This window comes from Dromiciops gliroides, chromosome 1 (assembly GCF_019393635.1).
Source record: "Dromiciops gliroides isolate mDroGli1 chromosome 1, mDroGli1.pri, whole genome shotgun sequence".
NCBI classification, from domain to species: Eukaryota; Metazoa; Chordata; class Mammalia; order Microbiotheria; family Microbiotheriidae; genus Dromiciops; species Dromiciops gliroides.
The window spans coordinates 37,746,437-37,774,084 of NC_057861.1; the positions used below are offsets into that span (position 1 = coordinate 37,746,437).

Here is a 27,648-nt window from a genome sequence, read left to right on the forward strand (position 1 = left end):
TTCTATCCAACCATTTGGAGTCTGTGTGGCCTTCATTGCAAGGGGCAAGAGAAAAAAAGAAAGAGAGGACTGGAAATTTTGCTTAGCCCTGTCTTTTCCTTTCCTTCCCCCTCCCCCAACCCTTTCTCCGGAGATGTCAGGAAAGTAGCTGTAATGCACTTTAAGAATCAAAGAACTGCTGAAATGGCATCAGATGGCCTTCTTGAAATTAAAAGTTCTAACCCATCATCTGCAAGGAGTGAAGGATACTATACATGCACATAAGGGGAGATGCTTAAACTCCTTTGGGACTGGAAGAACCAAGAGGGGAGTTTATAGAGGAAAAAAACTTGAAACTCCTCCCCTCCAGCTCTACACTGACCTAATTTAACTATTGTTGAGGGGGCTGACTCTTTAGTTTGTGGATTTCATAGAATCTTCCTTCTCTCTCTCTCTTCTCTGCTGGATTTTCAGGCAAGAAGACTTGCCTGTTAGTCTCCAGATGACATAGTCATGTATTTTACTTTCTCTGTTTCATCACGGTGGAGGGCAGGGGGAGGAATTTTTTTTTCCTTTGAACTTAATCCTTCTCCTCCTGCTTCCCAGTCATAGACAAGAAGACAAAAGCTGAATTTCCCATTTTGGTACAAATGCTGCCTCCCACTTTAACTTCCCAGGGGATTCATTTAATCTCTCTGGGTCTCAGTTTCCTTCTCTGTAAAATGAGGCTTCGAAGGTCCTCACATCTCTAAATCTTCTTGTTGTTCAGTCATTTCAGTCATATCTGACTCTTTCATGACCCTGTTTGGGTTTTTTGTTTTTGTTTTGTTTTGTTTTTGGCAAAGGTACTGGAGCGGTTTGACATTTCCTTCTCCAGCTCATTTTACAGATGAGGAAACTGAAGCAAACAGGGTTAAGGGACTTGCCCAGGGTCACACAGCTAGGAAGTGTCTGAGGCCGGATTTGAACTCAGGCAGATGAGTCTTCCAGACTCCAAGCCTGGCACTCTATACACCATGGTGCCACCTAAGTACCCATATCCCCTTTTTAGGTCTATGTTGTCCACCTGTAACAATTCCAAAGCCAATTAGGAGAGGTAGGTTTCTTCATGAATCATCAAGTCTTAACACTGTCAACAAGAGAACATTATAGAATACAGGGTCAAACTACATAACATTATATAGGAACCATGATGCTATTACCAGGTACTGCTAGAAATAGGATGAATGTGCCACCCATAATTCCTAACAAGAATTCACTGACAACTTCTCACATAAACACAGGTTCCATTAAGTCAGTCCATCATTTAATCATATTGGCTAAGATCTGCTGAGATAGTATATGAGCTTTGTCATGTGTAACACCCCCTCCAGGACTGCTTTCCCAACTCCCACTTGCAATTGCCTTTACAGGCTCCTAGAGGGAAGTTGAATACTATTTTCTATCAGGAATAAATCTAATTAGTTAAATATATAGTTGTCCATGAGCCCCCATTAGGGTGCTTCCCATTAATAATCTGGACTTAATTAGCTTTGAGAAAAGGTATTTACTAAGTTTATATAAGAACAGTTTGCATTAACTACCCCCCCCCCAAAAAAGTCTGGTGTTCATTCTCCCCAAATATATACAGTTTGCATCAGGAGAATGATACTGAAGTATACATGAGGTATATAGATGTGACAAAGGCATAGTTCACAACTCCTGGTTATCAGAAGTCCTTTCTTGAGTACATAGATAACATTCTTCTATGATACAGAGGATCATGCTCCTTTTATCTAATTTTCTTCTTTTAACAATTATCTTTATATGTCCAGCTCTGTCTTTTTGGGAGGGGCTCAAGGTAGTCCTTGGTGTGTTTTTTGATAAGTCTCCTACTGGACCATGTTCTGACAACTGATCATTGGGGAAGGGTTGGACAGAAAGGAGAGAGGGAAAAAAAGAAAAAAAACCCTCTCCTTCCCCCAAGGTGATTCCATTTCAGGGGCCTAACTGTCCTATTCTCAGAGTTCTTCCTCATTAGGCTGTTTGAAAAGTTGTCTGGGTCTCATTTTCATTCATAGACCCAGTGGGTATAAATGATCCACTCAACTAATCACATTGCTTTCTATCTTAACCCAATCAGAGAGATTCATACTTCATAAACAGTGCACTGGGTACAAATTATCTTGTTTACACATCTTAAAATTACATCCTTTCCTTATATTGATTGTATTATAATAATTGAGGTGGGGGTATGGAACCACCCCACCCCCACTTATATATGTTATTAAGAGCACCACAGAAAGGATTTATGCTTCAGGTAGGAATTAGACACTGTGACCTCCAAAGTACTGGCCTATTTCTAAGTTTCTATGAAAACAAGACATTGAAATTGCAAAATATTGTTTAATACCCCCATTTAGTCAACAAATACTTATGAAGTGACTGCTAGGCTTCAGTAGGTATTGGAGTTACAAAGAGAAAAACAAAACAGTCCTACCTTCAAGGAGTTTGCATCCTATTGGTAGGAATAATCTGTACATATATAAGTAAATGGAAAATATAGACAATAGAAATTTTTTAAAATCATTCTAGGGAGGGAGCACTAGCAGCTGGGAGGAAACATGTCTGGTAGAAAATAGCACTTAACCTAAGTTTTATAGGAGAAGAGGTGGGGGTGAGGCAGGAGTATACTCCATGCATTGATGAATAGTTAGCCTGGATCAAAGCACAGGGGGGATAGAGGCATATCCTAAATGAGCTACAAGCAGACCAGTTTGGCAGAGGCATAGAATATGGGGAAGGAAATGGGAATATGAAATGAGCCTGGAAAGATAGGCTCAAGCCAGATTGTCAAGGACTTTAAATGCCCTAGGAGGAATGTTATTTGAAGTGTGAATTACTACATTGTAGAGGAGGGCACGCCTTTATAGTATTGGAAAAACTTCACTTTAAAAGCTTTTAATATCTATGATCATCCTTCAGAACCTTGAAATGATCCATGGGTCAGGAAGTAGGATTGATGGAGAATGTGAGGAAAAGAAAAACTATTACTTTAATACAGTCTTCCAGTGGGATTCAGGGTGAGAAAAGAAGAAATGAAGGGTGTTCTTCCTTTTTTGTTGTTCTTACCCTCACCACCTCCAGATTCTACCTATCCTTGTGTCTGAGAGATCAGGAGGAATAATATGAGGCAGAAGGCAAAGTGAGGCACAAGGGAGCAATTTTAGGGCTGTTTTCCATCCTCAGAGAGAAGTTCTGAAATTAAAGTTCTCACAACAACTGGAGATTCCTTATTCTCGTGGTAATTGGGTCCGGGGACAGAAAGCACTGAATTTGGAGTCAAACGCCCTGGTTCAAATCCCCCTTCTATGACTTCAGGTAATTCAATTTACTTGGCATTTATTAAGTACCTGATGCATGCATTTGAAGGTGTAGGATGAGATCATGTCTAAGGCCTCCTCCAGTTCTTAATCCTACAAGCCTATGGCCTGCTCCTCCCCTTCTGGATTACACACTCTACCCAGGACCAGAGCTAAACATCCATGCCAGGGGTTTTGTGCATCCATGCCCCAAGCCCTGGGAAAGTTGATATACTCATTCTTGGATCTCCTGCCCTACTAGCTTTATATCCCGTCCAATTATCCAGCCATCCTTCCAGACCACCTTAACAAGGGAGCAAGGTGGCACAATGGATAGAGCTTTGGGCCTGGAGTCAGTCAATCAGCCAATCAAGAAACATTTATTAAGTGCCTGGTATTTAACAGGTGCTGTGCTAAATGCTGAACAGGAAGATTTCAGTTCAAATCCAGCCTCAGACACTAACTGTGTGACCCTGAACAAGTCACGTAACCTCTGCTTACCCCAATTCCTTTATATGTAAAATGGAGATAATAATAGCATCTACCTCAAAAGATTGTTGTGAGAATCAGATGAAATGATCATTTTAAAGCACTTAGGATAATGTCTGACACATAGTAGGTGCTGTTTAATGTCAGCTCTTTTCATTATGATCACTATCTATCGTGAAGACCTGCTCCTCCCCACCTGGAGAGAACCCTCCACACTTGACCTGGGACTTGGGCCGCCATACTTATCTTTTCTTGAATTCAGGATCCAGTTAGTGGGCAAGGTACTCCACTAGTTGTTGGAACTCTCATCCTAGGGCCCCACCCAGTTAAGTGAACACTAACTATTCCCTTTAACCCACTATTCTACTGGGCAGCCTTATACTCTACCATCTACCTCCCCTCCCTAGCCCTCTTTCCACCCCCCCCCAAGGCAAAAACCTCCCTTCCCTTGTCACTGATTCTTTGTATATTTGATCTTCTGCTATTCTATTTCAAGTCCCTTAAGGGCAGGAACCATATCCTTTTAAATCTTTGTATTCCCCATGATTAACACAATACTTGGCACCTGGTAAAGGCTTAATACATTTTTTTTTTCATTTAGTCATTTGAGGCCCTCTAGCCTTATGGGAATATCTGAAACCCAGAGTTAGTGCATCATATAGTGGGATCATAAAGCTAGACTGCATCAGGCCTCAGGGACCATCTAGCCCAATACCCTTAATTACAAATGAGGAAACTGGATCCCAGTGAAGAGGGGTGACTTGTCCAAGATCACACAGGGAACAAGCATCGGAGAATAGGTGTGATTTCAGTTCCCCCAAGGCCAGGGCCAGTGTTTTTTCTACAGTTCTACACTGCTTCCCAGACATGAACTGCTAGCAACGGATGGTTTAGTCTGTGGAACAGAAGTGAGAAATGAGTAGTAAGGGCTTATGTTCAAAAAACCTAGAAGTTTAAAGCCAAATGAGAGAAATCAACTGGATCTGCTTTCAGTCCCAGCTAAGAGGAAATCCTTTGCTCCCTATGCATGTGGCCTGGGTTCTGGCTATGTGCTTGAGGTCAGAGTCTTCATGAGAACAGGTACTATAAAAGCCAAGGTGAGAGGGGACTTTCCATATTAGAGCCCAGATAGCTGTTCAGAGGAAGGCCACCACACTGTAGCCTAGCAAGGGTGAGTCCCAAACTGTAATGAGGGAAGGGAGGAAGAATAGAGGCTCAATGACCCAGTTTATTTGGGTATCGCTTTACCACATTGGGGTATAACATAGTTGCCTTGGCAACCCTCCCCATCAGACCTCAGAACACTGAGCAAAGGAGATCATTAAATGGTACTTTTATTCTATATGGAGCACACTGGATATTGTTTGGGGTTTTTTACTCTTCTTTTAAAGAATAATAAAATATATAGAAAACCTCCCATAGCCATGCTTCCCTCAGCAGAGCTTGGGGCTCCCTGCTTGTATATGGGGAGTCATAGGGAGAAGTTGGCATCCCTTCTCCAGTGAGCCCTCCATTCTTAATTATGCTGGCGAGTGGGGAGACTAGCTCCCAGCCAGACAGAATTTTGCCTCCGTGTTCTGCCAGCTAGGACAAGCCAAAAATGGTAGCCAGAGGTCTAGTGGTCATACTTTGGTAGGCTGGTAAAGCAAAGGAATAAGACAGAATGAAATGGAACTGTATGGAATGGGATTGTATGGAGTAGAATGGCATGAGATAGAATGAGATGGAATGGGATTGTAATGAATGGAATACAATGGCACCAGTTGGGATGGGATGAGATGGGATGGCAATGAATGTAATACAATGGTACCAGTTGGGATGGGATGGATTGGATAGAATGGGATGGGATCAGATGGAATGGGATGGGATGGGATGGGATAGAATGAGATGGAATGAGGTGGAATGGAATGGCAATGAATAGAATACAATGGTACCAGTTGGCATGGGATGGATTGAATAAAATGGGATGGGATCAGATGGAATGGAATGGGATGGAATGGGATGGAATGGGATGGGATGAGATGGGATGGGATAGCAGTGAATGGAATATAATGGCACCAGTTGGGATGGGATGGATTGAATAGAATGGGATAGGATCAGATGGAATGGGATGGGATGGGATGGGATGGGATGGGATAGGATAGAATGAGATGGAATGAGGTGGAATGGGATGGCAATGAATGGAATACAATGGCACCAGTTGGGATGGGATGGATTGAATAGAATGGGATGGGATCAGATGGAATGGGATGGGATGGGATGGGATGGGATGGGATGGGATGGGATGGGATGGGATGGGATGGGATGGGATGGGATGGGATGGAATAGAATGATATGGAATGGGATAGCAATGAATGGAATACAATGGTACCAGTTGGGATGGGATGGATTGAATAGAATGAGATAGGATCAGATGGAATGGCATTGGATGAGATGAGATAAAAGTAGGATGGAATGGAGTGGAATTCCACATTGAAGATGGCGTACCATGGGATCTCTGAACAGCTTTGTAACCTAGAGTTTTACTCTCAGAGGAACCTAAAATTACTAGATTATAAACTCCTTGAGGACAGGGACTGCTTCATTTTTTTTTTCTCCCTTTTATACCTTCACCACCTAGCTCTGTGCTTGTCACATAATAAGAGCTAATGTTAATATATAACTGCTAGGGGGCAGCTAGGTGGTACAGTGGATAAAGCATCAGCTCTGGATTCAGGAGGACCTGAGTTCAAACCCAGCCTCAAAACACTTGACACTTACTAGCTGTGTGACCCTGGGCAAGTCACTTAACCCTCGTTGCCTCACAAATGAATACATTTTAAAAAATACACACACACATATAAGCTAAAGTTAGCAAAGTATGTTCTGTGTATGACCTTATTTGATAGCATGAGCAGCTAGATTAGATGGCCTCTGAGATGCCTGAAGGCCCTTACATCTCTTATACTATGATCCTCGCTATGCGGTAGGTGCTATTAATATTCCCATTTTACAGATGAGAAAACTGAGGTTGAAAGAATCCAAGTGATTTGCCCAGGTTTTTCTAAACTGCCATTCACTTTAGGATTTCCTAATTCCAGCTCCTGTGGTCTCTTCCCTATTATTTAACTGTCTTGGGCTTAATAAATGCTTGTTGAATTGAATTGAAATCCATCCTTACAGTACAACTCATTATCTTTGCCCCCACGTCATCTACAGCATCATTATTCTCCAAGACCCATAAACCTGAAAACTTTGATGATTCTTTTTTTCCTTTTGTGTCCCTCTCTGTAAAATTGCTGCTTGGAACTCATCTGGCCCATTTCAGCTCTACTAGTAACTGCATCCCAAAATCAGCAAAGGGTTGTTTAAAAACACCTTAGTCTCCGGCCTCAGACACTTAACACTTACTAGCTGTGTGACCCTGGGCAAGTCACTTAACCCCAATTGCCTCACCAAAAAAAAAAAAAAAAAGCACCTTAGTCCTATGTAGAGAGATAAGAACAAGGATCAAAAAGTCTGTGTGGTGTGGGGCAAAAGAATAAAACTCACGAGCCAGGTTAAAATCTAATTGGGAAATGTTTGACAAAATAAATAAAAATACAATACAATAAAATGTTCTTTTGTGGTTTTCTAAATCAATATGAAAACTGAAAGGATCAATTTCTATTTGTTTGATGCTGCTGGTGGAGTGGATGGAAGCTTAGCCCTGTAGTCCATCGGTAGGTCAATGTGCATTTATTAAGCACCTAGTGTGTGCCAGAAACTGTTCTGAGGAAACAAATGGCAAAAGACAGTCCTTGCTGGCAAAGAGCTCCCAGCCAGTCTAATGGGGAAGACAATAGGCCAGGTTGTTGTGAGAATCTCACAGTCATAAATACCTGAGTCCTAATCTAGTCTCAAGTATTTAGCTGTGTGGCCCTAGGCAAACCACTTAACCAATCTGGGTCCCAGTTCATCATCCAGAACTAGATGGCCCCTAAGGACCCTTTCAGCTCTACTCATGCACTCTTATAAAATTTAATTACCCACATCCAAACATTTCAGATGTTAAATTTCATCCTCCTCCCCAACTAAGCCTTTGAGAAGTGGTTGGTCGCCTTTTTTCACTTACCAGTTTGCCTTTCTTTCCCTGGCCCCTTCCTTGAATAGGCATCAAAATGGCTTAAAGATGGACAGTGAATTAAGCAACAGAGTGGACAATGGATAGAGCCCTGGAAATTTGGATAATAGATAAAAGGGAGCTAGGAGGATTTTGAGTCCCACCCAATCCTTAAAGATCCAGTAAAATGACTTGCCCAGGGTCACATAGCTAGGATTTGAACTTAGGTCAGTGCCCTGTCCACTCTGCACCACTACTTTCTTCATGAATTTTAGTCTTAGCTCTGATAATTCATAGCCGCTGGACATTGGCCAAAGTCACCTGCCATTTTGGATGTCAGTTTCCTCTTCTGCAAAATAATAGGTATCTGCTATACCAATCTCGTAAATAGCTTAGGAGTCTGTCCCCTTAAGTATCACCAAAGACGTCCCAGGACACAAGTCAATGTAGCCTTTTTTTCAGTTCTCTTCCTTGATTTCTCTGAAGCATTTGACACTGTTGACTTCCCACTCCTCATGGATAATCTCTCTTCCTTTTGCTCAGAAATATTACTGTCCCAGTGTTCCTTCTTTCTCTTCAAACACTTATCCTATCTTCTTTGATGATTGTCATTTGTTCCCCAGGCCCTAATAGTAGGTATTTCCCAAGGTTCTTTGCTCTTCCCTCTTTTCTTGAATGAATGAGTGAAAAAGCATACAGTAAGTGCTTACTATGTACGAAGCACTATGTGCTGAACACTGGAGATGCCAATACAAAACTTTCTGTATTCCTCTGATACCCTAGTGTGTTATTTTGTATTATAATGATTTTTATTTGGGTCAATTCTATGCCCTACCCACCCACCCATGAGAGTGGGAACTGATAGTATTATTTCTCTCAGTACCTAGTACAGGATTCTACACACAGTAAATGTTTGACAAATACCAAACTGGGAAGATCACCAAATCACAGGATCAATTCCTTCTTTTTACAACTGAGGATACTGAGAGTCAGAGAAATCTAGTGGGTAGTCTAGTTGTCATACAACTACCAAGGGTAAGTCAGTGTCCAAACTCAGGCCTTCCAAATAAAAGACCATTAGTCTTTCCACTATGCATGGAGGCAAGATAGAATAGAAACAGGCATTATCAGTCCATTTGTGGACTTTCCTCCCAAACCTATCATAACAGTAGCATGCCAACCTACCCCCGCTACCGAGTGTTCCCTTAACAGGGGCATTCTAACACACAAACACTGACACTTCAGGGATGGTAATAATAATAAACAAGCATTAATAGCTAACACCTCTATAGCTTTATACCATTTTAAAGTGATTTTATCTATATTTTATTTGATTCTCCTAAGAACCCTGAGGGGTTGTTGTTGTTCTGTTACTTCAGTCCTATCAGACTCTTTGTGACCTCTTCTGAGGGGAGGGGGGACAGTTCTTGGCAAAGATACTGGAGTAATTTGCCATTTCCTTCTCCAACTCATTTTACAAATGAGGAAACCGAGGGAAAAGGGGTTAAGGGACTTGCCCAGGGTCACACAGCTGGTAAGTGTTTGAAACTGGATTTGAATTCAGGTCTTCCTGACTCCAGGCTCGGTTACCTCAGTATTTCCCAGTCTCCATTATCTCATCAACATAGATCCATATTCCCTCCATCATCTGTTGAATTGAATTTTGCAGCAGAAGTTCAACTTACTGTCCAATCAAAACACAAGTATTTACCAAACTACCATATGCCAGGCACTGTGATGGGCTCTTGGGATCTACAGGCAAAAATGAAACAGGCCCTGCCCTCAAGGAGCTGACAGTCGATCATGGTAAATAACATATACCCATTTAAGTAAATACAAAGTATATTTAAGGATTGGAACTATGATTTAATTGCCAAAAAGAGCTCCCAGTGAGGAATTTCTACCAAATGCAGGTCTGCACCTTTTCTGCAATTTCTCTTAGAGAGTTGTCTTTGGGTGGGGGTGGGGAGAAGAGGGGAAAAGGGGAGTGAATTGTAGGGGTTAAGTGACTTGGCCAAGGTCACACAGCTACTCAGTGTTTAAGGTACAACTTGAACCCAGGTCTTCCTAGCTTTGAGGCCAGATCTCTATACAGGGAAGGAGGAGATTTAGTAGATTTGTGACCCTGGGCAAGTCACTTAACTTCTCTCTTCTTCATAAAATGGGAATGATAATAATAGGACTTATCTCACTTGCTTGTTAGAAGAAGCAAATGATTTAACACTATGTAAAGTATTTTATAAACCTTAAAATGCTATATAAATGCAAGTTATTATTGTTGTTGTTATTATTATTATTATTATTGTGGTTTTTTTTTCTGGGGCAGTGAGGGTTAAGTGACCTGCCCAAGGTCACACAGCTAGTAAGTGTCAAGTGTCTGAAGCCAGATTTGAACTCAGGTCCTCCTGAATCCAGGGCCGGTGTTTTATTCACTGTGCCACCTAGCTGCCCTCATTATTATTATTATTGATGACAGTTGTTTGTCCTTCCTTCTCAAAGAAGACTATGACATCAGGGATGATATCATGATTTGCACTGAATTTTATTTAAGTGAGGGAGGGCTATGCAAGGTCACCAACCTCAGTCTCTATTCCAGAGTCATCTGGGTCCAGTGACAAAATATACATCAGGACAACTGAAGATGGCCCCAGATATGTTAAGGCAATTGGGGGTTAAGTGACTTGCCCAAGATCGCACAGCTAGTAGGTGTCTGGGTTGAGATTTGAACTCAGGTCCTCCCAACTTCGGGGCCAGTACTCTATCCACTTTACCATCTAGCTGCCCCTAATGACAATAATCCTGGAAGCCAGAGGAAGCCTCTGCAGCTTCTAGAATAGGATAATGACAAAGACACAAGATAACAAGCATTTATCTAAAGTTCAAAATTAAAGTGTGTTGGTGTTTGTTTGGGTTTTTTTAACATGATCTTGGGATGTAACAGATGACACAGAAACCACATTATTTCCTCATTCAAACTATGTTCTTTGGAAGGCAATAGGGAAGAGAGGGGGCTAAGAAAACTGAGGCTGGCAGGGTCCTGCCCTTCCTCAGGGATTGTTAGAATCAATAGGGCCACTCCATTTCCTTCTTAATAGCATCAAAGTGCCAATCATTGACATGTTCTAGAAAGCACCAACCAACCTGAGGATGATGTGGGCCGGATCCCATGGCAACTGAGCCTTGAGTTGCCAGACGGGGTCCTTGATAGAGAAGGCACAAAGTGGGTTCATTGTGCTTTCCTTCATTGTCATTGTTCACTCCTGCCCAATTTGAAAAGCAGTTACAGGCTCACGATGCCTCCACCTTCTGTTTCTCTCTACTTCTCTTTCTAGCTAGCTGGCTTCCACTCAATTTGTAATCTGTACTTCCTACCTAAATTGTTGAAGTAGCAGAAAGGAAAAAAAAATCTGGAATTAAAACCACCCACTCCTACCTTTCTTCCCATTGAATCAATTCAACAGTAATTAGTGCTACTTCAAGGAAGATGGCAATTTAACTATCATAGTTAAAATGCCTTCTACCCTAATGGATGCTGGTTGTTGGTTTTGTGTTTTGTGGGTTTTTTTTTATTTTGTGGGGGGGGGGTTTGTTTTTCTCATTGAAGCCATCATATTGGTAATAAAGATTAAGAAGGAGAAACGTATCTACAACCATTTAGATATAATTAAAAAGCTAATGGTTCTTGCAAAATGATTTAAGATGGTTGAAGTGTGGGAGATAATTAGGTAGCCCTGGAGGTGTGTGTGTGGTGGGGTCAGGCAGGGGTGGGGGAAGCAGGGGTGTTGGGATGGGGCAAGAGGACTATAGAATTCCTCAGCTATAAGTAATAGACCATATTAATCTTTAAGACTAAATGATTTTTATGGTGATAGAAATTTTTATTTAATCATGTAGAAAAACAGATTGTTTATTAGATTTAGAAAAAAGCTTAAAGATATGGAACCCAAACTTGTCATCCATTTGACAAATGAGGAAACCAAACACAAGAGAGATGAAGTAGATTATCCAAGGTCACAGAGCTAGCAAGAGATTTTCCTTAAGTTCAGAAATGACCAGGTTACTCCCCAACTCAATAAACTTCAATGGCTTCCTATTGCCCCTAAAATAAAATACCAACTCTTCTGTTTGGCTTTTAAAGCACTTTAAAATTGGTACCCCGCCCCCAACTTCTCTTTCTAACTTCATTATATGTTATTCTATTTTAATCTTTTGTCTAGCCAAACTGGCTCCTGTGTTCTACACATGCAACATACCCTCTCCCATCAAATGAAGAAATATTTGTAAAGTGCTTAGTAATATGCCTATCACATAGTCAGTGCTTAATAAATGGTTATTTCCTTCTCTTTCCCTTTCCTTTCCATCTCTGTGCACTTGCCATGCCCCTTTGCACACCTGGAATGCACTCTGTCTCACAGAATTTTTCATTATCAAGCTCCCTTTTTTGCTATCAACCCAGGGTCCATCAATAAATGTACAACTTCTGATCAAACTGAAGTTGGGAGGACCTGAGTTCAAATCTCATCTCAGACATGTACTAGCTGTGTGACCTTGCACAGTCCTCCCTCACTTAAATCCAGTTCGGTGCAAGTCATGACATCTTCCCAATGTCATGGTCTTCTTTGAGAAGGAAGGACAAACAACAATTTACATTCGCACAAGTATTCCCCAAAAGAATGCAAGCTTATTAAGAGCAGAGTATTTCTTTCTTTTTTTCTTTTTACCTCCAGCACCTGGTACAGTGCCTTGGTACACAGTAGGTGCTTAATAAATGCTTGCTTGATTGCCTGATAGTGACATACCTGAGACTAGAGAACACATTGCTCAAGGCAAGGATCTTCTATTCCTTCCCTACTGAGAAAGGCAGCATGGGTATTGTGTAAAGGGCACTGAATTTGAAGGAGGAAGATGGGAGTTGGAAACCCAGCTCTTCTATTTATCCTCCCCATGTGACCTTATATAAAAGTAATTTAACCACTCTGAGTTTCAGTTTCGTCCTTAGGAAATTGAGGGGATTGGATTAGATGTCTCTATGCTATCTCTGGTTCTAATTGCTTTGGACTTTTTAAAGGAAAAGCTGAGATAACTGCTTAAAATTATCTATTACCCACAGAAGAGGCTTTGGACTCTATTTGCATACCTTGAACACATGCCAGCCATGGGGGAAAGATTAAACAAATGAAAATAGGTGGGAGATAGAATATGGGAGGGGGTAGTTACAAAAAAATTGGACAGCTTGACTGAAATGTAACATATATGAAGGGGGGCTATTGTGAAATTTTTGTTTTTGAGTAATTTTTCAGTTGTGTCTGACTCTTTGTGACCCCATTTGGGGTTTTCTTGGCAGAGACACTGGATCGGTTTGCCATTTCCTTCTCCAGTTCATTTTACAGATGAGGAAACTGAGGCAAACAGGGAGAAGTGACTTGCCCAGGGTTGTCCAGCTAGTGAGCATCTGACGCCATCAGTCAGTCAGTCAACAGGCATTTATTAAGCACCTACTATGTGCCAGGCACTGAGACAAAGAAAGGCAAAAATAGTCCCTGCTCTCAAGCAGATTACAATCTAATGGGAGCAATTACATGTAATCAGCTAAGTAGAAAGAAGATGTAGGGGGCAGCTAGGTGGCACAGTAGATAGAACACTGGCCCTGGATTCAGGAGGACCTGAGTTCAAATCTGACCTCAGACACTTGACACTTACTAGCTGTGTGATCCTGGGCAAGTCACTTAACCCTCATTGCACCACCAAAAAAAAAAAAAAGATGTAGACAGGATAATTTGGAGGTAGCCTTAGAAGGAAGGCACTGAGATTAAGTTGAAGTGGGAAAGACTTCTTGCAGAAAATGGAATTATACATGGCATTTAAAGGAAGCCAGGGAAGAAAAGGAAAGTGTGAGCCAGATTATGGAGGGCCTTAGCAGAGTTTGCATTTTCTCCTAGGGCCAATTCCCTGCTCTTGAGAAGGGAAGTTGTACAGTTGCTCATGTGCTTTCTGAAGATTATTTAACCTGCTTCCTGGCTGATGGTTTGGAGATGGGAGGGACTGAATTTCTTAAGGGTAGGTAGTGTTTTTACCTTTTTATGTATCCTCATGGGTTAGCAGGGTGCCTGGCATATAGTAATTGCTTTTTAATTAATTAATTGATAGGAAACAGGGAGACTAATTAGGATAAATTACGATAGTAATTGTAAGTAAGGAGGAACAATGACATCACAAGGGCAATGTCTATACTTGCCCATGAATTGGATTTAAGTGTGGGAATGCCTCAACAGAACCGATAAGGGAGTTAAACTAGCCTAAATATTTGAATGGAGCAGTTAGGTAGCCCAATGAATAGAGCACAACATCTGGAGTCAGGAAGACCTGAGTTCAAATCCAGCCTGAAACACTCACTAGCTGTGTGACCCTGGGCAAGTATTGGGGGAGACGTAGATGGGTGTGTAAAGAATTAATTGTTATTTGAGGTTTTTATGCCTTGGCATGCACTAGCCTGGGGCTCCGCAAACCGCACCGTGCTCCACCCACTGGTTGTAGCCGTAGCCAGGGCTCTGGCACCTCACATCATCACCACTGGCTGACGCCTACATGGGCCTGGCAAAATTATAATGATTGGAAGCCTAGTGAGGGCAGTTATGTGATTGTCAGAGCAGCCATCCCATTGGCTGGGGCTGTGTGGGGTGTTTCTAGGTTTGGGGGAGGAGAATTGGGCATTCTAGGTGGAAGCTGGAAAGCAACAGGCATTCTGCTTCGTATTTTCAGCTGATTGCTGGGCGGTGGTATTTTTTCAGGTATTATAATCTCCCTTTCCCCATTTTATTTCCTTTCCCTCGATCCTACTGATCCTGTTTGTGTTGTTGTTTTTTTTTAAGTTCATTCTTGTTAAAATAAATCTTGTTCTGTTTTGAGGGAGGCTGCCGGTCTCCTTCCTTGCCCCAATATTGCGGCGAGCCGCTTAGCTAGCACTCCCCAATTAAAAATTGGTCCCCACAGGTGGGAGAAGGGAATAAGCATTTCTTTATATAGTGCCAGACACTGTGCTAATCACTTTACAAGTGTTATCTCATTTATTGTAAGAGTAACAGAGAGCCAGTCTCAGTCATTCCCTGGGACACCTAGAACAGAGTTGTTCATTTCAAAAGGATATTAGAATCTTCCTTGAATGAACCAAGAATGTTTGACTTGGAGAAGAAAAGGATAACGAAGACATGATAATTGTCTCCAAGTGTTTGGAAGGCTGGGAGTGCCACAGTATGGTTTAGCAGATAGGACACTGGAATAGGACTTGGAAGATCTGGATTTCCAATCCTGCCACAAATAAGTACTTACTAACTAGGCAAGTCCCTAAAATTCTCTGTGCCTCAGTTTCCTTAATTATAAAATCATGGGGTTGGACAGGATGACATTTATGACTTGACACCTATGACTTGTTCTTTTTGTCTCCAAAGGAGCAATGGGCAGAAAAGAGTCAAATCTGGGGTTGAGTAGGGGCAAGGCTTTCTTCATAACCAAAAAGATCCCAGAGTAGAATGAATTACCTCTGGAGGTTCATAGGACCATGGATCTAGAGAGCTGAAAGGGACCTAAGAGGTCTTTCTGGTATAGTCTTCAAAGTGAGGTTCAGGGAGGTTAAGTGACTTGCCTAAGGTCACACAGGTAGTAAGAATCAGAATAAGAGCTTTGAAGCCCAACTCCTCTGATTCTAGAGAGTACTTTCCACTGGACCAAAGCTCCTCACCAGAGTTCTTCAGGCAAAAACACAATGACATTATCTCTGTATCAGTGGAAGGGTCCTTTTTCAAGTACAGATTGGACTAGACCACTGATGAGTTTCCCTCTAACCCAGAAATTTTGTGATACAACAAAAGTTTTCCTGATTGTGGGACAAATGAAGATATAAATTGGGCATGTGCCTTTCCTGTCTGGCCACACCTGGGTTGTCGGGGACAACTGACCACCAAGTTACCTTGTTTCCTTTCAATGAGCATCGTTCAATTGGCAGACCCAGGCCAACCACCTGGAGATCAAACGATGACGTTGACCAAGTCTCAGGCTGGCGAACAATAACATTCACTGCACAGAACCGGAAAGCAGCTCCTGGGGGTGAAATAAAGGGAGTGGGGATGTCTGTAGGGTTTTCTGATGGAATCTGTAGACCTGGCAACTCATCTAGTAATGCAACAGCACCCATTGCAAGCCACTTACTGTATGATTAATGTGCCCCTACATCTCCCCAGACGTTTATGACACCTTTAGGAATAGCGCTGACAATGACTTTATCCCACGCAGCTACTTCATACTCTCTGCATTGCTCTTAATTATTTATATATTCTGGAGTGGTTGGATTCCCTCCCCCTCCCCCCTAGTGCTCAGAAAGGTAATAAATGAGAAAAGTCAATGATCTGTAAATTACAACATTGATTAAAGAAGTGATTACTGATATAACTCTTACACGGCTATTATGCTAATGCTTGCTTAGATTTCAGGACAGTATTTACATGCTAATGACAAATTTACTTGCGGTGTCTAAAATTAGTTTATGTCTTTAATCAAAATGTAAACATTTAAAAAACCAATCGAGTTTATTGGGGAGGAAATTAATCCATTCTTCCCCCACCTCCTTCTTCCCTGCCCCTGGCTTACCTCCATGTGCCCAAACCAGCTCAGAAAATTTGCTCAGGTCTGCCCACACCAGCTGTGCTTCCTTGGTAGCAGAGACAATGGTTGCCCTGGACTCAAGGTGAAAACCCAGCCCACAGCATGTATGGCTTATTCCTGCTCTGTCTGTCCAGTTCACAAAGGCCAGAAAAGAGCTGATTTGGATAGAATTGTATAAAGGGTTTGGAGCACATTCAACTCATGAATCCATGGCTCCCTGAATAGAATGTACTGTTTCATGCCTTGCTGGCAGAGAATAATAGGGTCCTAGTCTGAAATCTGGAAGGGACTTAAGAGCTGGGCTAAGCCAGATCTCTCATTTGAGGGACAGGAGATAGGGACTGGACCTGTGACATCATTGGCCTAGCAAACTCCCCCCACCAACGCAGGTCAGCATCCTTCCTGCAACTTATCATCATAAGCCTTCCTAGAACGCTGTGAGAGGCTAATACTGCGAGAGCGTCACAAAGACAGTAAGTGTTGAAGGTGGGATTTGAACCTTCTGGTCTTTGAGGGCAGCTCTCTTTCCAGTTGACCATGAAGACCAGAATGCTAAATGACTTACCCAAGGACACAGAACTAGTAAGTATCAGGGCCAGAATTCAAACCTGGGCCCTCTGACTTGAAAGCCAGTGTCTTTTATGTTGTATCCCTTTGCTTCCCCTGAAAAGTAATCGTGGTGTTTTAAAATTTATTTATCAGTATACAGTTGCAAGGCAAGTTTTATTAAGTTGTTACATCAGAAGCAAATTGTAGGAAATGAAGGAAAGGGAAGAGATCTATGATTTCATTAGTGCAGAGAATGCCCAGATGAGGAAATTGGTTCTACCAATGCAGGCCAGTACTTTCTAGTAAACTTGTAGTCTTAATTGTCTAGAGCACTAAGAGGTTAAGTAATTTGTTCAGGGTTACATAGCCGGTGTATAAGAGAGACAGGGCTTGAAGTGCAGATCTTCCTGGTTCCAAGGACATCTTTCTATTCCCTATTCTGTGTGGCTTCTTTAATTAACTGATGTTTAATATCCTATGATAATGTTATAATATAGCAATATCAAATTATGATATATATTATATAACTGCATGGGACAATGTTATATATTCTATGTTATAATGGTATAAATAATTATTATATAATTATATAATGTTAATAATTATATGATATATTGATAACATTATTATAGCTGATAACACAATGCGTTATTCATTATAACTGTTCATAATATATAATTGTAGTGATATTTTGTGCTGGTGTATAATATTTTAATATAATTATAATATTGATGGCATGTCATATAATTATGCTATAATATTAGAATGTTAATTATATTACTATAATATATTATATAATATGATATTAATATAATGTGGTATTATACTATATTAATATAATGTAGTATATTATTTTATTGTCATTTTATTTATTTTATTTCTGTGCAGTTTTATTTATTTGTGTCATTTTTATTATGTTACTATATTAACATAATATGTTAATTTAATCATATCAAATCATTCTGGTATATTATGGGTGTTTGTAATGAATGCTTTACATTTTTTAGGAAAAGAACACATACTCTGGGAGGCAATCCAGGAGGAAACATGATAGAATGCTTTTGAGTAAAGGGGGAAAGGAACAACAGATTATTAAGTGATGACCATGTGCCAGGCACTGTACTAAGCACTTTACAAATATTATCTCATGGAGATTCATGGAGGCAGGGGGGAAAAGTGATATTGTCACTGGAGTATGAGATAGTCCACTTAAGCAAAAAGAAGAATTAGATGAAAAGAAGAAAGCAAAATACAAGCCAGGCATGGTACCGTGATATTGCAGCGGAGGAAGATTCCAATTATGGGGACATCTGCTAGAGATCTCCCTGCCAAGTTTAGCTGTTCCCATTGCCTGAAAGCTTGAGGGAGATTTGGGGTTCATGTATTGGATTGGGGTAACTTCGATGCTTTTTTTTGAGTAGCACCTCCCCCGCACTACTAAGGTGAATTGAGGGATAATATCCTGACCCCTTCCTCAATCATTTCCCTTTCCCCTCCTTTTTTTAGGTGTCAGAACGATGTGATTATGTTTTCGTCAATGGCAAAGAAATCAAAGGGAAGGTGGACGCCCTTGTGAATTTCACCTATCAGTATCTGAGTGCCCCGCTGCACATCACTGTCTGGGTGCCCCGCTTGCCTCTGCAGATCGAGATCTCTGACACGGAGCTGAGCCAAGTCAAGGCCTGGAGAGTGCCCATCGTTTCCAATAAGAGGTTAGAGCATTCCTATTTATACACGTTCTTGTCTCCCCTCTGATAGCATACATTCCTGGTTTGTCAGTCAGTATTTGTTTCATTATCTCCAGCACCTATAGCACAATGCATGCCACATAGTTCATGCTTAATCAACATTGGGCAATTGAGTAAGGCGGCTGGTAGTATGATGAACCTGGAGTCAAGGAGACCTGAGTTCAAATCCAGCCTCAAACACTTACTAGCAGTGTGACCCTGGGCAAGTCATTTAATCCCTGTTTTTCTGTTTCCTCAACTGAAAAATAGGAGGTAATAATAGCATCTGCCTCCCAGAGTTAATATGAGGAACAAATGAATTAATATTTGTAAAGTGTCTAGCACATAGTAGACACTTTATAAATACTAGAGGGAAAGGAAATAGATCTATGATTTCATTAGTGCAGAGAACGCCAAGATGAGAAAATTGGTTCTACCAATGCAGGCCAGTACTTTCTGAGTAAACTTGTAGTCTTAATCGTATAGAGCACTAAGAGGTTAAATAATTTGCCCAGGGTCACAGTTATTTTTATCAATTGCTTGATTGCTTATATCAGATCCTCCTTCCTACCCCTTCCTCTAAAATGCACGCAAAGAGCATCCCAGGTCTTAACACTGTTTGTAGTCAGGGTGAATAATTTTCCAGGATGGTTCCAATTTCAAGCAAAGAGGTAGGCAAAGGACTTAATAAAATTCAATAAAATAATAAACATTTTTGTTCAGATTTATGATTTCATTAGTGGAAGGAACTCCAAGGATGGAAACTTCCCAGTGTTTAATACACTGTAAGGGCTTAATAAATACTTGATGACTGACTGACTAATGGAGATGAGCCACTTAGTAATAGCATTCATATAGCACTTTGAAGACTGCAAAGAGCTTTACCAAACACTGCCTCATTTGATCCTCACAACAAACCTTAAAAGGTAAGTTTTAATATGATCCCCATTTTACAGATGAGGGAAACTGAGACAGACAAAGGTGGAGTGACTTGCCCAGGCACATTCAGCTACTCAGTGTCTGAAGCTGGATTTGAACTCAGGTCTTCCTGACTCCAGGTAGAGGGCTGATTCTACCCAGCAGTCTCACAATTTCTTGGTAACTTACAATCTTAAGGAGTTGTTAGTCTTCCTGACTACAAATTTAACCATCTGTACACAAGATCATGATGCTTGTCTGCTAACAAAATATCCTTTCTCAATCCAAGTGACCCATTTTGGAGGTTCAGGAATTACAGGCACAAACAGCTAGGTGGTGCAGTAGGTAAAGTGCTAGGATTGAAGTCTGGATTGAGTTCAAATCGAGCTTCAGACATTTACTAGTTATGTGACTCTGGATGAGTAATTTTAACCCATGTTTGTCTCAGTTTCTTTCCTTTAAAATAAGGATAATATCCCCTTTATCTTGGGGAAGTTGTGAGGATCAAATGAGATAATTTAAAGAACTTAACACAGTATCAGGTACGTAGTGTTGTATGTTGTGTTGTTAAGTCATTTCAATCCTGTCCGAATCATCAAGACCCCATTTGGGGTTTTCTTGTCAGAGATAATGGAGGGGTATGCCAGTTTCCTTCTCCAGTTCATTTTGCAGATGAGGAAACCGAGACAAACATGGTTAAGTGACTTGCCCAGGGCCACACAGCTAGCAAGTGTCCAAGGTCAGATATGAGTTCAGGTCTTTCCGGCTCCAGTCCCCACAATCCATCCACTGAGCCACCTAGCTGCCAAGTGTTTTATATTGGCTATTAGTACGTCTAGAGCTCGCATCCACCTAGTCCTTCAAAGCTTGGAAATTGTTTGACATACATTGCCTCATTTCGTCTTCATGGCAACCTGGTCAAGTAGACACAATTATTATCTCCATTTAATGACATGAGGCTCAAGTGGGATCTGAATTCAGGTCTTCTGGACCCCAACTCTATCTCCTATATTGTCTAGTACTGGCTTCACTTGACTGATACAGCCATTTATTATCTCATATTTGATCCACATAAGAACCCTGTGAGTTAGATACATTTATTATTTCCATTTTACAGATAAAGGAACTGAGGAGGAGAGCAGCTAATTGACTTGGCCAGGGTCACACAGCTAACATGTATCTGAAGCAGGATTTGAACCCAGGTCTTCCTAATGCTGACTCCAACACTTTATTCACCATATTATATGCTTCTATCTAGAAAAGTAACTCTTGAAATGACTCTAAGGAGTTAATTTTTTTTTCTTGTGTTTTTAAAGTTTATTTTATTCTCCCAAAATGAGAAGGGTGAATCTATGTGAGTGCCTTGCTTTATGAAATAGCTGGTCTTCTGAAAAGTTTCTTATAAATACATAATTTGAAAAAAACATTTTGTAAAATGGATCATATTTTAATGCAATAAAGGAGTCCCCTGCTTAAATGACCCCAACCATCAATTTTTTTTTGGTGGGGCAATGAGGGTTAGTGACTTGCCCAGGGTCACACAGCTAGTAAGTATCAAGTGTCTGAGGTCAGATTTGAACTCAGGTCCTCCTGAATCCAGAGCCATTGCTTTATCCACTGTACCACCTAACTGCCCCCCCATTATTATTATTATTATTATTATTATTATTATTTGCAGGGCAATGGGGGTTAAGTAACTTGCCCAGTATCACACAGCTAGTAAGTGTTAAGTGTCTGAGGCCGGATTTGAACTCAGGTACTCCTGAATCCAGCGCCGGTGCTTTATCCACTGTGCCACCTATTAATTATTTTTTAAAGATAATTTGTCACCTTCTGTGTATGTTAGTCCAGATTTTCATTTATCATTAGCTTAGAAGTAGATACAACCCTACATGGGTCGCCACACCCACACAGTGCTTGTGAAATGAATGACTGGTGGGTCCCTGTTCCTCCCTTTATTTCTAGGCATCTGAAAGCCAATTTCCTGCCCTAACTCCTCCATCCCAAACTACTAAAACTCCACCCTTGATGGTACAGGGAGCATCCAACCTTAAAGTTCCATTTAAATGCTAGCTACATGCTGTTCATTTCAAGGGCCAAATGAGGAGGGCTACCATTATGGCAAATGAATGAATGAATGAATGAATGCATGCATGAATGGGTAGATGGATGGATGAATGAATGAATGAATGATTGATTTACTATGTGTCAAGTACTGTAAGATACAATAAATGTATGGCATGAAAAAGACTTTAAGCAACTAGGAACTAAAAAGATTGAGAAGAGACATAACCACTGTATTCAGATATTTGAAAGGCTGACAAGAAAGAAAAATATAATTAGCATTGTTCTTCCTTGTTTCCAAAGATAGCAAGAAGAGCAATGTGTAGAATTTAAAAGAAAGACTTTTTTTCTGAATTAAAGGAAAATATTCTTTAAAATTGGAGCTGTCCAAGAATAGATTGAATGCCCCATGAGTCATATTAGAAATACTCAGCCAAAGATGGTAGGACCTAGGTTTTCTAACATGCTTTGGTGTTTATGGAACAATTGCCTCTCAATGGTTTGGTTATATAGGTATGCAGATATCATTATCCTCATTTTACAAATCAGGAAACTGAGGCTCAGAGAGTTCCAATCACTTGCCTAGGGTCACCCAGTTAGTAAATCTCAGAGCTAAGGTTAAACACATTTTAGTATTCCTAGGCCAATCCACTCTCTATGTCAGAAATATTATATGTGTCTCTTCCTATCCATCCAGTCTTCTTGTACTCTATACTCATCATACTTGTCTACTTGCAGTTTGCAGTTCCTTACAAATGGCACTCCATCTCTCATTCCCCCAACCTCTGTACTGGCTGTAACCCATGCCCACAATGCTTTCCCTTCTCACCTCTCCTTCTCACCATTCCTCTCTTCCTTAGAGACCCAACTCAAACACCACCCTTCTCCAGGAGGCATTTTCTACTCCTTCCAGCTAATGCCTTCCCTCTGATAAGGTTATCTTCCATCTATTCTATATATGTCTGGTAAAAGGAACAGCTCAGTGGCACAGTGGGTAGAGTGCTGGACCTAGCATTAAGAAGATCTGAGTTCAAATCCTGATTCAGATGCTAGCTATGTGACCCTGGGCAAATGACTGCAGTTCTGTCTGCCTCAGTTTCCTTATCTGTAAAAGCTGCATAATAATAGCACCTGCCTTATGGGGCTGCTGAAGGATAAAATGTAATAATATTTATAAAGCACTTTGCAAACTTTCAAGTTCTGTGTAAATTCTAGCTTTTATTATATTCCTATTTGTGTATACACTGTTTTCCCTATTAAAATGTAAGATCCTTGAGGCCAGGGACAGTATTTTTTGCCTTTCTCAGCACAGCACCTGGCACAAAGTGAAGGCTTACTAAATTTAGCTTGTTGATTGAGTTGATGTAGGTATTGGGTAAGGGTTTGGACCAGCTGTTGTTAAGGTTCTTTCCCACCCTAAAGTTTTCTGATTCTATTACTACCTTTCCTTTAAGGCCCACAAGAGACAGCGATGATGAGGATGATGAGGAGAGAAGAGGTAGAGGCTGTGCCCTCCAGTACCAACATGCGATGGTCCGGGTCCTCACCCAGTTTGTGTCTGAGGACTCAAATCCCTGGGGCCAGCTGAGATATTTGCTGAGCCCCGACTGGCAGTTTGATATCACTGACCTGGTAACAGATTTCATGAAATTAGAAGAACCACACATTGCCAAGCTTCAGGAAGGGCGAATTTTGATTGGACGAGAAGTTGGCATGACAACAATACAGGTAAGGAGCCTCAGTTTCCTCATCTGTAAAATGGGGGTAACAACAACACTCATCATACATGATTCTTTTGAGGACCAAAAAAAGAGCCATGATGGAAAATGTCCTCTACATCCAAAATAAAATTAAAAAAAAAAAATCCTGGAATCTGAATGCAGATTGAACCATACTGTTTCTACTCATTTTGTTTTTTTTTTCTTTTTTGAGGTTTTCCCCTTTTGTTCTGATTCTTCTTTCTCAACATGACTAATGTAAAAATATGTTTAATACTTTATGCCCTCTTGCCCTATGGAATTATAGCATGTTAGATCTAGAAAGAACCTTAAAAAGTCATCTAGCCAAAGAATCTAGGAACTCAGCCATAGAAGGAACCTCTGACATCCTCTAGCCCAGCCTGTACATGAGCAGGATTTGTATTTACAACATCCCCTACAATTGATCATTCAACCTCTTCTTAAGATCTCTGATAATAGGGAGCCCACTCCCTCTAGAGATAGCCCCTTCTACTCTTAAAAAGCTCTAATTGATAGGGGCCTTATCCCTTCATTTAAATTTTTGAACTTATTTCATAATTAGCAAGTGTATATATATATACATATATCTATATCTATATCTATATCTATCTATATATATATCCCCTCCTACCTCCCCAAGAAATACAAAATCTTTGCGACATATATGCATAGACAAACAAAAAAAAATGCCCAAACTAGCTGTTTCCAGAAATATATCTCTCATTATGCCATCATTCAGGAGGTAGGTAGTATGCTTCATTGTTGGTCCATTGAATCATGGTTGGTCATTTTGTTGATCAGAGTTTCTAAGATGTTCAAAGTTGTTTGTCTTTATGATATTATTATTGTATAAATTGTTCTTTCAGCTCTGTTCACTTTATTCTGCATCAGTTCATCCGGGTCTTCCTAAGTTTCTCTAAAAACATGCCTCTTATCATTTCTTTTAGGAAAATAATATTCCATTATATTTATATACCATAATTTGTACAGTCATTTCCCAAGTAATGGGCATTTTTTAAGCTTCTAGCTCTTTACCACTATATAAAGTGGTAAATAAAAATATAAATATTTTTGTACATACAAGTCCTTCTCTTTCTTAGAACTCTTTAGGATATAATCCCGGCAGTGGTATTGCTGGGCCAAAGGGTATGCACAATTTAATAACTTCTTGGGCATAGTTCCCAATTGCTTTCGGGAATGGCTGGAAAAATCCACAACTTAACCAACAGGGCATTAATGTGCCTGTTTTCCCGCATCCCCTCCAACATTTGTCATTTTCCCTTTTTTGCCAGTTTGGCCAATCTGATAAATGTGAGGTGGAACCTCAGCACTGCTTTAAATTGCATTTCTTTAATTATTAGTCATTTGGATGATTTTTTCATATGAGTATTGATAGCTTAGATTGCTTCCTTAGAAAACTGCTCCTCTCTTCCACCATTTATCAATTGAAGAATGGCTCTTATTCTTAGAAATTTAGATTCACAAACCCAAATTTGGGAATCCAAGTCAAGGAAACAGTTTAGATTGCTAGAGCTGGAAGGGACCTTAAAGATCATTGAATCCAACCTTACATTTTACAGCAGATAAAACTGCCGCCCTTAAAGGGAAAGTGAATTGCCCAAGGTCACAGTCAAGACTAAAATGAGAGCTCAAGTCTTGTTACTGAAGGCTGGGCTTTATTCTACGGAGCCACCAGATTAGAGTAAGGGGTGGTTGTTTACATGACAAAGGACCTCTGATCCACAGAAGAATCTTAATTGACCTTCTCTAGCCCTCAGTTACTTGGCATTTTCCTACCTAGCATTTCTTCAGAACAGCTAATTTCCCCCAAGGCATGTAAAATGTGATTTGAGATTGTTTTTTTAAGAGGCTCTCTGAAAAAACTTTCCAGAACTACCTCCTTTTTCATAAAATGAGGCAAAATTGGAGCTCAATAGCCAAATTTGTAGAAGGGGAACATGGGGTGGAGGAGGAGTGGGTACTAGCAGCAGAGTGAGATTGCTCGCAGTTCATGGTTTGTGGTTTCATCTCAGGGAGGGCACCATATTTCCTCAGGTATAAAGGTTGAGCTGGGCCAGGGAGGACGTTAATGAGCCAGAAAACATTTCTAGCAGTTGCTCAATCCATCCTGACACCTTTGCCTCTGTTTTGCGTCTCCCACCCCCAAAAGGTTCTGTCACCCCTCTCTGATTCCATCCTGGCCGAGAAGACCGTAACAGTCTTGGACGACAAGGTGGCGGTGACCGACCTCGGCGTCCAGCTGGTGGCCGGGCTGTCAGTCTTCCTCCAGCCCAGCTCTGAAATTAACAAGGCCATCACCGCCACAGCCGTGGCTGAAGAGCTACTTCACACTCCCAAGCAGGTAGGGTGGGAGGAAGGGGTTACTGCAGGGGGTGGCTGAGGGACTGCCTGGGACAACTTCCTAGTCTAGTGCCACATTCCCCCAGGCTCATTCTGTTCAGTGTGTGCGGGGGTTTGCCTAAAGGGAGAGAGGGGGTAATTAGATGGAAGATGTAACCATGCTAAGTCAGAGGAAAACAAGCCTATGACCTCCTTATTTCTCAATTCTATGTTTTGCCTCCTTATTCCATACTTCCTGCGGGTCAAGTTCCTCCTCCTGCCAGCCCATTCTCTACTCAATAGAGAATTTCATGTTACTTCCTCAAACTCTTTTTTTTTTGGGGGGGGGGGTGGAGCGGGGGGGCCTGGGTCAATGAGGGTTAAGTGACTTGCTCAGGGTCTGAGGCTGGATTTGAACTCAGGTCCTCCTGAATCCAGGACCGGTACTTTATCCACTGTGCTACTTAGCTGTCCCTCTCTAGTCTTCTAAACACCTTCGGTTCAGTGACACTGGCCTCCTGGCTGTTCATCGAACACAACACTCTAGCCCTGATCTCATGTCTTTTGCACCGGCTCTTCCCAGTGCCTAGAATACTCTCCCTCCTCACCTCTACCTCAAGAGGTGCTGGCTTCTTTCAGGTCTCTGCTGAAATCCTACCTTCTACAGGAGGTCTCTCAACTGCCAGTGCATCCACTTGGATGTTCTGTTCCATTTACATTGTGTACAGAGTGTCCTAAAAATCTGAGTGCAATTTTATGCTACTAAAATCTAAAATAACACGAAGACTTTGGGGGACATTTACACTTTGGGCATATACACACACACTGATGCTGTTGTACATACATAATGTAAATAATATAGATTATATAGATGGGCCGCTAGGTGGCGCCATAGTGCACAGAGTTCTGGGCCTGAAATCAAGAAGACTCATCTTTTGTGAGTTCAAATGTGACCCCAGATACTTAGTAGCTGTGTGTCCTTGAGCAAGTCACTTCACCCTGTTTGCCTCAGTTTCCTCATCTGAAGAAGGAAAGGTCAAACCACTCCAGTTTCTTTGCCAAGAAAGCTCCAAATGGGATCATGAATTCAGACACGACTGAAACAATAAACAGCAACATATTTGGGGCATGTATATGTATACACACACACTATATATATACATAACACACATGCTATTACATATATGATTTATGTGATAGATACATACAATAGCACGTATATTATATTGTATGCATACCATCATATAAGCTGTTAATAATAGTGGATTGTATACATACAGTGGCATGCGTAAATACATATATGTGCTGGTGTGTATCCTACATGTGAACATGTATTTTGAAAAATATGTATTATACAAATATAGTTATTTACAGGTAATTTCCCCCATTATAATGGAAGCTCCTTGTGGTTGGCCACCATGTTTTCAGCCTTTTTTTTGCATCCCCAGCATTTAGCACCATGCTTGGCACATAGCAAATGCTTAATAAATTCTTATTTACTAACTTGGTCTCCTGAGTTGACTAAATCATTAGCATTTAATGTCAGCCATGACTGCTTGCACGCTTCTAGGAATGGGGAGCCTATAACATCACAATATGCAACTCATACCATGAGTTAATAACTCATTGGGAAAAAATGGTGCTTTAAGAACAGTCATGGGCAGTGAGTCTTCAGGCACAAACAGCCTGAGAATGAGAAACAGAGAGCAGTAAAGTAGCAAAAGTGGCAATTTCAGTCCCAACTCCCAGGGAGATCCAGGCCCTGC

The 27,648-nt window shown here is 41.0% G+C and overlaps 1 protein-coding gene across 1 annotated transcript in view; it reads left to right on the top strand.

Annotated features, from left to right (window-relative positions):
• Positions 1-27,648, top strand: part of TMEM132C (transmembrane protein 132C) — a 541,367-nt gene that overhangs the window by 496,847 nt on the left and 16,872 nt on the right. Inside the window, exons 6-8 of the mRNA XM_043978153.1 lie at positions 18,601-18,806; positions 23,258-23,531; positions 25,713-25,904. Coding sequence (XP_043834088.1) covers positions 18,601-18,806; positions 23,258-23,531; positions 25,713-25,904 — 672 coding nt within the window. The remainder of the gene's footprint in view (positions 1-18,600; positions 18,807-23,257; positions 23,532-25,712; positions 25,905-27,648) is intronic.